This window comes from Alosa pseudoharengus, unplaced genomic scaffold, assembly GCF_046254945.1.
Source record: "Alosa pseudoharengus isolate Yale_2024_CS ecotype anadromous, Long Island Sound unplaced genomic scaffold, YU_APseudo_1.1 YU_APseudo_1.1_scf_2, whole genome shotgun sequence".
NCBI lineage: Eukaryota > Metazoa > Chordata > Actinopteri > Clupeiformes > Clupeidae > Alosa > Alosa pseudoharengus.
The window spans coordinates 8,216,381-8,231,059 of record NW_027468663.1 but is presented as its reverse complement, the minus strand read 5'-3'; the positions used below and the strand labels follow the sequence as shown (position 1 = coordinate 8,231,059).

At 42.6% G+C, this 14,679-nt stretch overlaps 1 protein-coding gene across 1 annotated transcript in view; it reads right to left on the bottom strand.

The window, feature by feature from the left end:
- Window positions 1-9,438, bottom strand: part of LOC143133726 (phosphatase and actin regulator 1-like) — a 28,259-nt gene extending 18,821 nt beyond the window's left edge. The window contains exons 1-2 of the mRNA XM_076293564.1: window positions 9,091-9,438; window positions 6,377-6,541 (exon numbers count right to left, since the gene is read on the bottom strand). Coding sequence (XP_076149679.1) covers window positions 6,377-6,541; window positions 9,091-9,388 — 463 coding nt within the window. The 5' untranslated portion in view covers window positions 9,389-9,438. The remainder of the gene's footprint in view (window positions 1-6,376; window positions 6,542-9,090) is intronic.
- Window positions 9,439-14,679: the final 5,241 nt, after the last annotated feature.

Below are 14,679 nucleotides of genomic sequence, written 5' to 3'. Positions count from 1 at the left end.
ATCACCCAGCCCAAATGCACAAATCCTCTTCTTCCCCATCGCCCTCGTCCTCCTCGCCTGCATGTGAAAACTGCCTCCCTCAAACCCCCACTGCAGTGCTGCACGGCACAGCACTTCTGTATTCAGCGAGAAAACGAGTTCATCGCATCAGCCACCACACACACACACACACACACACACACACACAGGTCCTCAATAAGCTCACCCCACTGCCCATACTGTGATGTAAAATCTAAGGTTTTCACTTTGCATCCTATGACAGAACCGGAGAAGTAAAGCTAAGGGTCAGGTGATACTCAGTGTCCACACACACACACAGACGTTTGTGTTTCAGCATGTTTGTGTTTGTGTGCAAGACCCCTGAGAGAAAAGCGAGTGTATGTGAGTGAGGTCCAGCACCAGCAGAAGCATCAGATCAATAACCCTCTTCCCTGTTTCCCCACACAGGGTTGGTGGCTACAGGGTCATCGCTTCCTCTGTGCTGCTGGTGGTCAAGCATTGCTACTAGAGGGGCTCCTGTAATGAGGTACTTCCGTCACCAACACAACGACCCAACGCTAATGACTTTTGCAGTTGCGTAAGTGTGCCTATGCAGACAGCATGCCAGTGCAGTTAAGAGTGTTGTGCCTTTGTGTCCAAGTAAAGACAGCAATGCTTTCTGGGAAGTGAAAGAGGGTCACAAATCACATTTACATTTGTCGCCTTAAAGTCTTTGTATGACTTCTCCTCAGACAGGTAGGTGGCAGTCTGTGGAAGTCTGTCTCTCTCCCTGCCTGCCTCTCTCGGTCTCACATTTTCATTGGCATTTCAAAACTTTTCCATGACTGTAGGTTTTTGAAAGCCCATGGAAATGTAATTAAGGGTGTTTTGAAGAATAGAAGAAAAACATTGAATGGGAATTAAACAAGCTTTTTCCACTTACACAAATTTGGCCAATTTATTTGCAGAGGACCGAAGACACATGAATATCTCCAAACCTTCAAGAGTTTAACTGGACACAGAGCCGGTCAGTGGTTGAAATTACATTTCTGAATGAACCCAGCAAATAATGGAGAGCAGTCTGTGTCTGTGTCATAACCATCCCTGCCGTCAGATTACATTTAAACAGGACAAAATGAAAGAAGCAATTACCAAAGGATTTATGACATAACTGTGCAGGGCAAGCTACAGCAGGACCTATTGCATAATCAAGCCGTCGGTAGACCAATCAACCTGCAGCATCCACAGGTTCATCACTGCCAAACTCATCACCCATACAGAGCAAGACGCACTGGGAACAAACCATGTTACCAAAGACATGTGTTAATAATGCACGGTTACGAAAGGTTTTCTCTGGATATATATGTGAAATGTAACTTCTAGCTCATTTTGATATTTCCCCCTCTTTTTTGTTCCTTTCTTTCTTTCTTTCTTTCTTTCTTTCTTTCTTCCTTCCTTTCTTTCCCTCAGGCACTTTCATCACCTCCTTTCAGGACTTAAGACTAATTACAGACATCAAAATGAAGATTTTGAAACAGAATTATCACCCCAGATTACTCCTACACTGGTTTGTTTGTTTGTTTATCTTAACACTAATTAAATTGAAGTACTTACATGCAGTCACTTGCACACACACTGTCAACTTTACAACAGGAATAAATAAAGCTCTAAATGACTTGTGCAATGTGATAACCCAGCCCCTTGCTGAAAGGCTTCTCTAAAACAGTGGTAAACAAACAAACTGGAAGCATTAAAAGTTGAGACACAACACAACATCAGGACCCCTCAGAGACGACACCAGTTAGGGCGCTTAGCTGGGTCAACACTGCTGCTCTCGTTTTTCCAACACTCCATTATTGAGCCTGCTGCTAACAAGGTCAGTGCAGCGCAGCGACGGTTTTAGTACCGCAGCAGCAACACACACCCGTCCCCATGTGAGAGAGACAGAGAGAGAGAAAGAGAGAGAGAGAAAGAGAAAGAGAAAGAGAGAGAGAGAAAGAAAGAAAGAAAGAAAGAAAGAAAGAGATGGCAGAGGTTTCAATGCAGTAATGCCTGGGCCCCCCTCCAGGTGTCCAAAACCGCCTCAGATGTTCCAGCGTGCCGCCTCCAGAGGCATACCAAGCGCCTCACTGCGGCGCCTCACACCAACCAGTCGCCTGGCGCTGCTCCCACGTCACTGATGTATGCATTTATTTGCCCCGTGCCCATTAACATTCATGTAGAATCAAAAGATTCAAATGCTATGAGAAATGTAACTCATATGTACAGGATGGAGTGTAGAAATGTACCATAGCATGTGATCAAAAGGCCCTTATTTTTAAGTGGTGTCGTGAAGGGTGGGTTTTTAAGTCATATCCAGAGGAAAAGTGACCTAGTTATTCAGCTCTCTTCTTTCCACTCAGGCTCCTTCCAAATCGAGGCTTTTAAAGAGGGGTTCATTCCCACAGCCATACTCAATAGCCCAGGCTGTACATGTCAGAAAGACAAGTACAATGCAGAAAGGCAAATGGCGAAAGTACTGCCCCCCCTTTTGTGTGTGTGTGCGCGTGCGCACGCACTGCGTGTGTGTATGTGTGTGTCATAGGGAAGGAATGAAGGGAACAGAGTGGTGGCTGATGGATCTATCCACTAGAATCTCGGTCTGTCTCACTGAAGTAGATTTCATGCATTTACATCCATATCGAGGCTAAATAATAAAGAAATAAATGAATGAATAAACGAACGGCCTCACTATGGATGCCTATGCATGAAATCTACTTCAGTGAGAAAGACTGAATTTCCAGTGGATAGATCAATCAGCAACTGCTCAGTTCTATCCATTCTCTCTCACACACACACACACACACACACACCAGGGAGTGGCGGTAGACTGCTGTGAGGTAAGCCCCACAGTCTGCTCTCATCCAGCGTCCCCAGCAGCATCTGACCTAATCCTCTTGTGATCTCCTCTCCCTCAATTACCTGCAGCATCTGCACTCTCAGCCTCAGCTCCCTACTGCCCACAGCACAGCACAACAAAGCACTCCAACAACCAGCCACAAGCAGCCTCAAAGGCCACACACACATACAGTATAGAGAAGCACACACACACACGCACGCAGACACAGTTAAATGGACTACCACACCTTACCATAAAACAAACCGTACACAGGTCTGATGGGATTTCACTTTCTTTAAAAAGTCTAATGTGATGATTAGGCAAGAAACTAAGTAGACTGAAAAAAAATAGGTCAGCACAACTGTTAGAATGCACAAACCCATACACTGAAAACCATTTCCTTCATACCGAACTTTCTTTCATACCAGCAAATATAGGATAGGCCAAACACAAAGTGCTTTCAAAAGTTCAATAGTCGGGTAGAAAAACTAACATGGCAGGCGCAAGAGAGAACGGACCGAGGTAAAGAACCCCGCCATCAGCACTCAGTCAGCAGGCTGTCCGAATGTCACTTCTCCACAGGGACAGGCCTCAACCCAGGGGGCAACTTCTTAACATCACTCTCCATTGATCAAGGCTTGTGATGTCCATCACAGGGTTATGTGTTTAGACTGACAGTGCACCACTTTAAGACACTGACCGGATTCTCCAATGCAGACATTGAAGAAAAAAAACATTTCCCTTCCATTTGAATTGAACACAGCAGTGACCACACATATTGGCACTTTTTTTCCTCTTACTGATGCCCCTTCCATAACAAGCCATGATTTGTTCTACTAGCCTACCTCTTCCATTGATTTGTCCCATTAGCCTCCCCAATACAAGTCAATTTCTAGCATAATATCAGAGACCAGCATGAGCTAATATTAAAGTTCTCATTTCCTACACTGTGGGAGTCCCAATGTAAAAGGCCACAATGGCAATCAGTTTACATGGAACAACTGGGCAAATATTAAAATACCACACAACACAGAATCCTGAGTTTGCATGGTATAACCTGGTTTGTAGGCTGACAGGACCAACTCAAAGTCCACATTTAACCCCAAGAGTATGACCTAAACTGAAGATCTTTGCTTTAATTACTGTTCACTAACAACTTCACAGGCATAAATTCATACATCCATGGGGTCCAAATGGTCAGAGATCTCACAATTCTATTCAAATTTTTTTTACAAAAAGTTTCCAATTCAATATTGATTTTTCTGATTTAATTCAATACTATATAGATAAAAAAATATAAATGTATTTACAAACTTAAGCTTCCTAAACTAGATAAAGTTCCCTATACAAAAGAGACCAGATTCCATTTTATACTAGTCTGTTAGGGGTATAATAGCCTGGCGAGTCATACTCAGATTCTAGTCCTCAAATGTTGTGGGCAGGGCTAAATTCATCTGGCACCCAGGCTAGTGGCATAAAGCATTTGCTTCTATTTAGATCCAGTTTTTAGGGAATTGATTTTTTAATTGATTTTTTAAGAATTGTTTGCGTCAAGAATCCCAAATCCCTTCCACCCCTTATAAGCATACATCCACTGATCTGTCAGATAAGGCAAACTACAATTTTTGAAATCCCAAAAAGACTTGACAGCAAAGAAGAAGAGTTTCCTAAATGTGCCCAAGTCTTACCACTACCTGAAAAAAAAAAAAGAGAAAATAGCTCATTACATACTAAGCAAAGCTACAAAAACAGAAAGCAGAAACCTTTCCCAGCAGTTCCATTAATTGTGTGGGTTTAAGTCACGTTGGCGTAAATGCCAAGAGGGCTTCCTCTGATCATTCAGTGACATTCTGTGGGGGAAAAAAACAAGCACAACTCGGGAAGTACTTTAACTTGTGGCTCGGGGAAAGTACTGAATTCATTGCCCCAGTTTAATGGCATGTAAAAAACAGCTAAGAGCATTTTAAGTACTGCGTTATAGATCTAAAAGAGGATATTGTTGCTTTAATCCCTAAAACAAACGGAAGTCATATTAATCTCCAAATTTAATTTGCCAAATAAAGAAGAACATGAGTCGCACTGAGGCCATATACAACCAGGAATGAACCTCCGGACTCTTCACACCAAACATGTAGCTCGAGGCAAAAATCTTGGACTCGGACTTGCAAAAATCAGGAAGAAGGACAAATGTGTTTTTTCTTCATGAATGTACACAAGATACACAAGTGTCCAGAATCCAGGGTTTAATGGAATCTAAGCTATAAGGTAAATGCACTCAGGACAACAAGTTAACCTTTCAGCACTGTCAAACAAGATCAACACAGAGGTGCAGAGTTCTGTCACACTGTTAAAAGCAAGCTTTTAACCTGCCACTGACCACCATGGACCAGTGAACCAGCACATCAATGGCCTTAAAAATAGCTCCCTGGCAAAGGAGGCAGCACTCTCCTTCAATCAATTTTCCTCAGTCTCAATCACCTTGAACATGAATATAAACGGCATTCATCATTCCTCAATCCTGAGCTTGTGTGGTGAAAAAAAAAAACTTGCAGACTTTTCTGCAAATAGCACTCCATTCATACATATTTCATCAGCGCTCTACTGAGACTTTGATCATCATTTCACAATATAACAGTGGTATATTGCTTTGCAAGCAATATACTAATGAACTGCTCCACCCTAAAACCTTATTTAAAGTGAGAAACAGCCCCGGCACTGACTGTGCAAAGACGACAATGAGATGACAAGATATTGGTAGAAAGGGCTGTCTGTCTGTGTGTTTTAGTCTAGAAAGAGAGAAGGGTGTCGGTAGAAAGAAAGAAAGAAAGAAAGAAAGAAACTCATTTTCTCTGGCAGATGTCATCGTAGGCACAGAAATTCAACATTTAACAATCAAATATGAATGAGGCTCTCTGTCCCTGTTCTGATGTGGAAGATAAAACACTAAAGCTGACGATACACATGGGAACTTTTGGAGCAATGTTGCTGGGCAATGGGCAAGCGTTGTTGTCCAAATCAGCACAATCAGAGCACATAGAACCGGTTATGTGGTTGCTCAGCAATATTGCTCAGAATGTTGCCATATGTATCATCACCTAGAGGTTCACATTGCTTTGTCCAGAGGACAGAGCACAAGAGTCTATACTTTTAACATGAGATGGTCAATCTGTGGCATATTTGCCTCTGAGCTCTACCATAGCAGGCATCCAGGACCCCGACCTCCAAATGAGCGAAATGTTGCCAAGGGCTTGGTCAGACTCCAGGTGATGCCATTAGGGCTGGCTTTAAAAGAACGCTTACGCAAGCTCCACCCAGCAGGAGCCAGGGAGGAAGAGAGAGGGAGATGGAGAGAGGGAGAGAAAGAGAGAGAAAGAGAGAGAAAGAAAGAAAGAAAGAAAGAAAGAAAGAAAGAAAGAAGGGGTGGAAAATGGGCAGGGAGAGGCAAAGAAAGCACCCAAGCCCAGAGTAGGGTAGTCTGAGCGAGGTAAGGGCATGGAGAAAGGAAGAGCGGGACCTTACCTGCAGAGGTTTGCTTGAACTTTTCACTCTTCTTCTTCCTCCATTTCCAGGGTTTGAAGAGGCGCCCGATGGTGGCAAACTTGCTCCTCCGGCGGATGGGTGGGGTGTGGGTGCCGGGGACAAGGGACTCGGAGCGCATGGCAGACAGTCGTTCCACCTCCTCAGCTGCAAGGGGAGACACAGAGTGCTGTGTGACCAAACATGCACAGTACGGAGTCAAAGGAGCAGAAGAGAACAAAAATGGTGTGCATAAGCCAAGCTGCTATTATTTAATGACAAATCATGAAGGAGCATCATGCCGTCATGGCTATTTCCACTTCGCGAAGGGAAAATTCAAACATAGCAGGATCAACTGAACGATGCTCTGCCATTATTGGTCAAAGGGCCCATTGTGACAGTAATCTTATTACACAAGCCTAAGCATCCTTAGGCTAGGGGTTTGGGGTAAAGGCCAGCAAGGCATTTTATTGCAAAAACAAGTCAGTGTGGGACACCTGGGCATAGAGGATTATGAAGCCCTGCTAAACGCCTACCCTGCCACGTTGCTGCCCTCTTGGGAGGTCTGGCAAAGGGTTGAAGGGGACAGATTATTAAGCAGGCCTGCAGTGGATGATTTCAGCATCTCATACAGAGCAAGACAGTAGCACACGTAATAATAAATAAATAAATAAATAAATAAATAAATAAATAAATAAATACACACACACACACACACACACACAAACAAGCAGCACCACATATAGTGCAACAGAAGCGGGCCATTTGTTCCCCAGCCTCTCCAACCACAGCCGTTAAAAATGGATGAAGGCGATCTTTAAAGACCAGTATCAAAATACAAAACGTGGGAGGGGACGACCTTCAAACTCTGAACACACTGCACTGATTATGCCAACCGTTTGGGGTTTTACTTAATGTGCACTCTTTTTGATGAGGGCGGGAAAAAAATGTGAATGGATCAAAAGGATATAAAATTCTATAAAATGGGAACTCAGGACCATTATGACAAAGAACTTTGAAAAACGGCATGTGTTGTCATCGAGCTTTTAAGGTTTGAAACACAGACACAGGCCTGTGTCAAGAGTGGAAAAATGTCTGGCCAGAACTAAGGATTTGAGTCCATGTCAACAGGACACCTGACGTTGTGCCGCTCCACATGCAGGCTTTTTGTGCTGCCAAACCATAGGGCGGCCAGCAGGACAGGCACTGCACTCGCATATTCACATTTCACCACCAGCCACCAGCAACAACATCCCAGACTAAATATTAGCCCGCATCCCACAAGCCACTGTTGGCGTGTGACTGGACACCCCACTGAGACAGGACTGCAACTGGGTTGGGGGTGGGGGGTCAGCATGGGGCAAGACGAACGAGCGATCAAAACCCAAGGCAGGGCGGACATGAATGAGGGATAAGGCAGTCTCTAGTCATTACTCAAAGCACCACACTAAAGATTTGTACATCTCCAGGAATAGCAGCAGCCTCGGCGTGGAGCTGCAGAGCTAATCAGTCCTGCCCAAATGAAATCAAAGGAAATAGGAGGGAAAGCGCAGAGGCTTCGAAAAGGGATCTGCTTCTGACCATCTGTGCATCTTCCATGTCTGCTGAAGACTGGGTGGCAGGACTGTCTCCCAAAGATGCCTCTTCTTGAGAAATACTTACAAATATCCATAATTAGACTTCTCTTACTTTACTATCAGTGTTTTGCATGATGAGATGTTTGAGCAAGCTGCTAGATGAAAAGGGAAAAACAGTGCTGTACACCTTCACCTTGCAACCTTTCAAACTCCACTCTGTTTCTGTTTAAATCCACCACTATGAAACTATTTCCCATCTGGCTTGTAGAACACTGTCTCACTTAGTTAAATATCCATTCCTTTCAGACTGTCCCTTATTTCAACACCATTCCCCTATCCCAGTATCTAGGCAGCTTTCAACCCTGTGACAGCAGCTTCAACTCAAGAAACAGAGTAGGAAGAATACATTGGTTATGTTTGGATTGAAGCAAGGATACAGAGCAAATAAAACACTCAACAGATTTAAATGTACAATGGCCATTAGCCTAATTTTTTTAATGCAATGAGCAGCGCCTCCCTGAGAGGAAAATAAGCCAAACTTCCATTATTTTTTTTAGATAATCCTGAAATAAAATAATGTATTACAAATACTGTTTTTTTTTTTTAAATATATAGTCATAATAGGTCAATACAATACTTCAAAGGACATAACGTTACAATGGAAAAGCATTCTGCCATTGACCACTACGGTGGCGAGTGGCAAACCAGATGACCCCCTCCACACGCTGCGACCAAAACAATTGGGAGCAGCATGATTTAGTCAGCATGGATGGACATTGCAGAGTTGTAATGCGAAAATCCGTGTAATGGGCTACATTACAAGAAATTCACAACTTGTGTTGAATCTGCATATTGCAGCGCATTTTTGTATCAAATCAATAGGAAGCTAAGATGTAACAGTGCAGTAAACGACTCTCAGCTCAGTACGGGTACTGTGTGGCCTACGTTTATGGCACCATAAACGAATATTAAGAAACTATCACATCTAGCGATATCCTTAACGGTGGTGTCCAGAGAGATCCTTCGCATAAATGCAGACCTGGAGAGAAAGAGCTGTAGCCTACTCTCATAGAAAATCCCTACTGGGAAGCAAGAGCCACCGAGGCGCACGGTACGGTACTGTGCTACAAGCACACTCACCATCCTGTGTATCATTGCCGCGGCTACAATTGCTGCATATATGCTTGATCTCCTTCCCAATATGACAATGAATCATGAAGGGCATGTTGTTGTTGTGGTGGTGCTGATGATTGTTCGTCTCCTTCTTGTGGTTAAGGGACATCATTTTAACCAGGCAAAAGCCCTTCTTCTTTGGCTTCTCCACAAACACCCCCGCGGGCGTGGTGGTAGCGTTATCCCTGTATCCCGTGGTGAACCAGTTTCCATGCATGATATTAGGCGCAGGGTCCGCCATCGGGTAGCTCGCAGACTTAAACATGGAGAAAGCAGAGGATTTGCGTTTCTCAGCGCGCGCCGTGTGAGGAGGCGGTTTTAAACGAACAGATTCCGATTGCTTCCCGTCCACCCCCTCCTGCCCATGCCGCAACAACCAATCCTGTCACTGGCAGCCCCACTGCAAACTACGTCAGCATCACTATCAATTCCACAACTGATTCAGACCTGTCCTCCTCTATCCTCACCTGCGGGGACATGATGAACCGGTGCTGACAGAAGACAAACGTGCGAAGCTAGATAATTCTCCATTGCCACTGCGTATTAATCCCTGATATAAGCTACTGTAGATTTCTACTTTGTAAATAAATAGGCTTTATTACTGGAGGCTATTAGCCAATGGCATCCTAAGTGGGTCAAAAGGTGTCGCTGACTTTAGATCTCCAAATTGGAGATTTTGCAAATGCCCTAGAACGTGCAAATTACATTTTGTCACAGTAAGAGCAATAATTGCAGCACAACAACTTCTACAACAGGTGTTCTTCTCACCAAACAATTAAGTATGTTAAAGGTAAACTATGCAGTATTGGCAATTTCCGGTTTTTGCTTCTTTTTCGCTGGCTCTATCATGACGAATGTCTGAGAAACTCCATCGCTACCTTTTTCTAGCCGGTGCCTGGCGTGTATGTGTATTTGAATGCAGTAAAGCAATTCATTACACTCGTTATACTTCCTGACACTGAGGCCGTTGGCCCGCCGGCCCACAGTTGCAAGGGTGGTTTTTCGCTCACAGGCGCTAGGGGGAAGGGAGACAGCCACCATTCAACCGGAAAAAAGTAATATAACCATTCCAATGACTCTGAAGCTGTTAAATGAAGGTAAATTAAGCTAAAACACTTGCATATTAAGCTAAAAAACCTGCATAGTGTGCCTTTAATCACAGCAAATAACTATAAAAGCTGTTAAATGATGACCAAGGTGATCAAATGATGACCAAGTCATATTCTATTTGGTTATAGCCCAAAAGGAATATTCATATCCACTGCCATGAACACCGGTGAAGTTGGCCATATCCCTGAACTTCCATCCCATTTAGACTAGTCAATCCCCAGGCATCAATGCATACATGCAGGCATACAATGCTGCTTGTAATTCAGAGGCTGCTTCATTCACAATCCAGGGGAAACAAATGCACACAGCCCAAAAACACATCCTCCTCGTTCCTCCACCTCCTCCATTTTTGTGCATAAGGCTAAGAATGAGCACTATGCACACAGCCGAGAGAGATTAGAAAACCCTTGCACACATCCCTCTATAATCAAGTTACAGGCAGGCTATGTTCACGGCAGCATGGCTTTGATGCCTCTCGCCACAAGCCTTTGCCTCAGCTGCAGACTTCAAAGGGTCGGGAGGCTGGGGATGGGGATGGGGCTCTCCTTCCACTGCTGCAGTCGAGAGAGCACCAGTCACATCTCTCGTACATTTCCTTCCCAATTTCAGAATCCCACCCTGAGCTAAGTTCCAAAATTAGCACTGCGCGATGCGGGATCTGGTAGCTGCAGATATGGAGAAGCAGCCATGGGGGGGTGTTGAAATGTTGTCAAGAGTGCTGGTGTGGAATTCTGGCCCCAAATGAACTGAATCTGTCTAATAAGACCACTGCGTCGCCTCATAGGATGATACATCACAGCATATGTGCAACTCTTTACAAAACCACTAGTGTTGTTATTGCTATATTGCCATTTTTTACATATTCTGAGACTCTTAACACTTTCTTCAAAATCTCAACTTATATTGAATACACATAGCTATAACTAGACAAAAAAAGAAAATCAGTAAGAAAGCTGTCCCGAGACATGTCACAGTCAGGCCATTGCTATCCCTAGTTGCCCAGTGATTACTCTCCTAGTCACTACTCCCTCCTGTTACTGACATAACAGTCCGCCCTGGGACAAAGCCTTGACCAGTGTATATCTAGCACATTATGTGTGCTCATAGTATGTATACACTGTTTAGAATCTCGTGGATTGTGTGTGTGTGTGTGTGGTGTGTGTGTGTGTGTGTGTGTCAGACTCCCCCAAAGTACAAAATTTACTATTTAAATTTATATGCAATTGTATGGCTACATTTTCTTTTTTTAATTCAGGAATGCGCAGTAAGCCAGTCTTCATAACAAACGTTTCCACACGACTCGCCTCCACTTAAATCCCTCATGCGCTGGGAGAGTCAGCTACTGAGGCGACGACGGGTCACATTGGGCTACACATAAGGACTGAGTACCCCACGGTTGCATAACTTCATCTTTGCACTATGCAGACAAAGCTGTTGTCCACCCAAGCATATTAGCTAGGCTCATTCATGGGGAAAGAGGATGTTTTCAGCTTTTTTTCCCAGCCCCTTAGCAGGGTAGTTTGTTAAAAGTAACCGGACTGTGCTGTGTTCAAGCCACACATTTATTTTTCTGCCAGGGAGTTGTGCGGCTCTTCCTAAAAGCATTAGTTAGAAACATCTTAAACAACTTTCAGTGTCAAAAACATACATGCCCAAAAGTAGGGGCTTGGAATTGCCAGCAAACTCGATTCAGAGGCTCAGTAGTCGGTACAATACCTGTCACACTACATGTTACAGTAATGTTGAATAATAATGATTATGTCCTAAACAGTATTCACTCTAACAGCTATTCTTTATAAATATTTATAACAGCAAAGACAACACTTACCATAATTTCCCAACTATTAGCCGCGGCTTATACATTGATTTTGCTAAATTTATTCAGTTTATATTAATATGGTTTTGTTTTTCTAACTTGCATAAAACACTGTCCTGCGGCTTATACACAATGCGGCTAATACACAGGAAATTACTGTAAGTATATTTTAGTTGTGGGATCTTTACAGTGATTTCCTGATTAGCTGCATTGTGTATATGCCGCAGAACAGTGTTTTGTGCAAGTTAAAAAAAAACTAAATCATATTAATACCTGTCCCCGTGTATTAACCTCATAGCTGACAACAATTTTGCAAAATCAATGTAAAAGCCACGGCTAATAGTTGGGAAATTACGGTAACATTCAGGCCTATGGAAATCTTGAAAGTATCGTTAAATAATTCTGAATTTTAACTCATAATAACGTTTTCTGTAGTCTCCTATTTTTACCATCAGCATCATCTCCACACCAGCATCTGTATAGACAACATCAGCAATATCGCAATATTGATTCTGTAGAGAACAGCCCTATCCAATACACATACATACAGACAGACACAAACATACCTGTATAAATGTAATGGCTGATGCTTTTTGCGCATTTCACACTTTTTCATATTGCTGACCTCAAGGTACATCACACAAGCAGTTTCATCCATTTTCACATCATGCTCGATTAGCCATTAAGGCACATGAATGAAACTACAGTCTACACTGTCCACCAGGGCTAAAGCAACATCACAAGACAGATAAAATGCTCCCAGCCATGCATTCTTTCCCACAGCTTGCTTCAACAAATCACAAACACCCAAACAGTTCCCCTGTAGTTACCAAAAAAATGTTTCTGGCACAATGTAATAATGAACTATCGAAGCGGCGCAATAGTTCACCATTTCTGGAAATGCTGTTCCTACACTGTGCGTGTTTAGCACCATCTTAGTCAGCTGAGCATAATAACTGATCATTGGCCGTAAGTTTGGCTCCCCTGGGTCATACCCCTGGGCCTCAGGGTGAACTAATGTGGTATGGGTCCAGTTGAATACCTTCAGAGCGAGTTGCCTTTGCCTCTCTGTGCACAGACTAGGACTGTATGCGGCCCAGAAAGGTATGGAAATTATTGTTATTTTTGTTCCATATACAGTCGTATGCAAAGTTTGGGCACCCATGCTAAAGTTAAATAAAAAGAGGAATAAAAATTAATTGTCATGATTTTATTTTAGTTAGCCTAATAGCTGGTTTGATTTGCATTGAGAGAAAAGTACCCCATGTCAATCTCTAGGTACGGTATGGTGAAGGGTATGTGATGATATGGGGCTATTTTAATTCCAAAGACCAAGGGAACTTTATCAGGACGCATAGTATCCTGGATCCATGAAATAACTGGTCTTTAAAAATAAAAATAAAAATCTGTCTGCCTCTATGGGAATTAACATAGGGGTGCCCAAACTTATGCACCCTGTATTTTACGGAAGAACATTTATTTATTTACGATACATTGTTCATTCACAAAGAAAATTGGTGTTTTTAAAGGTTGGATGTTTACTAATTTCTTTAATTAAAGGAACCGTATGTAAGAAATGAATTTCAATGAATCATAAAATGGCCCTGATATGTCACTAGACATTAAGAAATCATGTTCATTTCAAACACGTATATCACTGACAACTCAGTGTTGGGCAAGTTACTTCAAAAGCGTAATGCATTATTTATTACTTGTTACTGTCATCTCAAAGTAATTTGTTACATTACAATATTACTGTCTTTGAATTGTAAGGCATTACACTACGTTTACATTACTTTCACCAAAATAACAGGAAATATGGATTTGGTGTTCTCAATAGATCTTCATGTGTTCAATGCAGCTCATTACACAGCAGGAGGTGATGTGGTATGGCATAATGACTGAGCTAAGCTTAAGGCTAACAAAATAACAATATAATGGTTGCAGTTATGGCTCATGGGACAATGTAGGCCCCAAAGGCCAAAGGTCACTCACAATTTAATATAGCAAAATATTGCCATAGTGAAATTGTATGTTGACTTTAAATGGTTCTCATCATTGCTGGTTGCCTTTCCTTCCACTTACAGTGGTGTAGACTTAATGCAAATAGTTTGAGAATAATGGCTACGATCTTTGTCTGTAAAAGCAACATTTTAGTTATTCTCACTGCTTGAAATGAGAAGTATAGCCTAACCATGTTAGATATGTTGCATGAATGGCAGAGATAACTCAAATTCCCTTTCTACAGTCATCTAAACAAGGCAATTCAATTCCAGGACCAGCATAGATGACTTTTTTTAATTCTTGGATAATCTTCTCTGGTGCCATTTGAGCATTTCTCAATTTTGGATTGAAAAGCAAAGTAACTTCACTTACTGGGAATTGTACCGAGTAAAATATTACTGAAATTGTATTGGTAATGCCTTACATTACTGCATTACAGCAAAAAGCAATGCATTACTGTAATTACATTACTTTTTTAATGCATTACTCCCAACACTGCTGACAACAGCAGTCCGGCCAGGATATTGTCATTTAAAAAGTGAAGTTGCAGCCCTCAACTGATGTTGATGTTGTGTTTTGTCATGTCATGTTGTGTTTTGGCCTGATGCGCCACCCTCCACCTATGT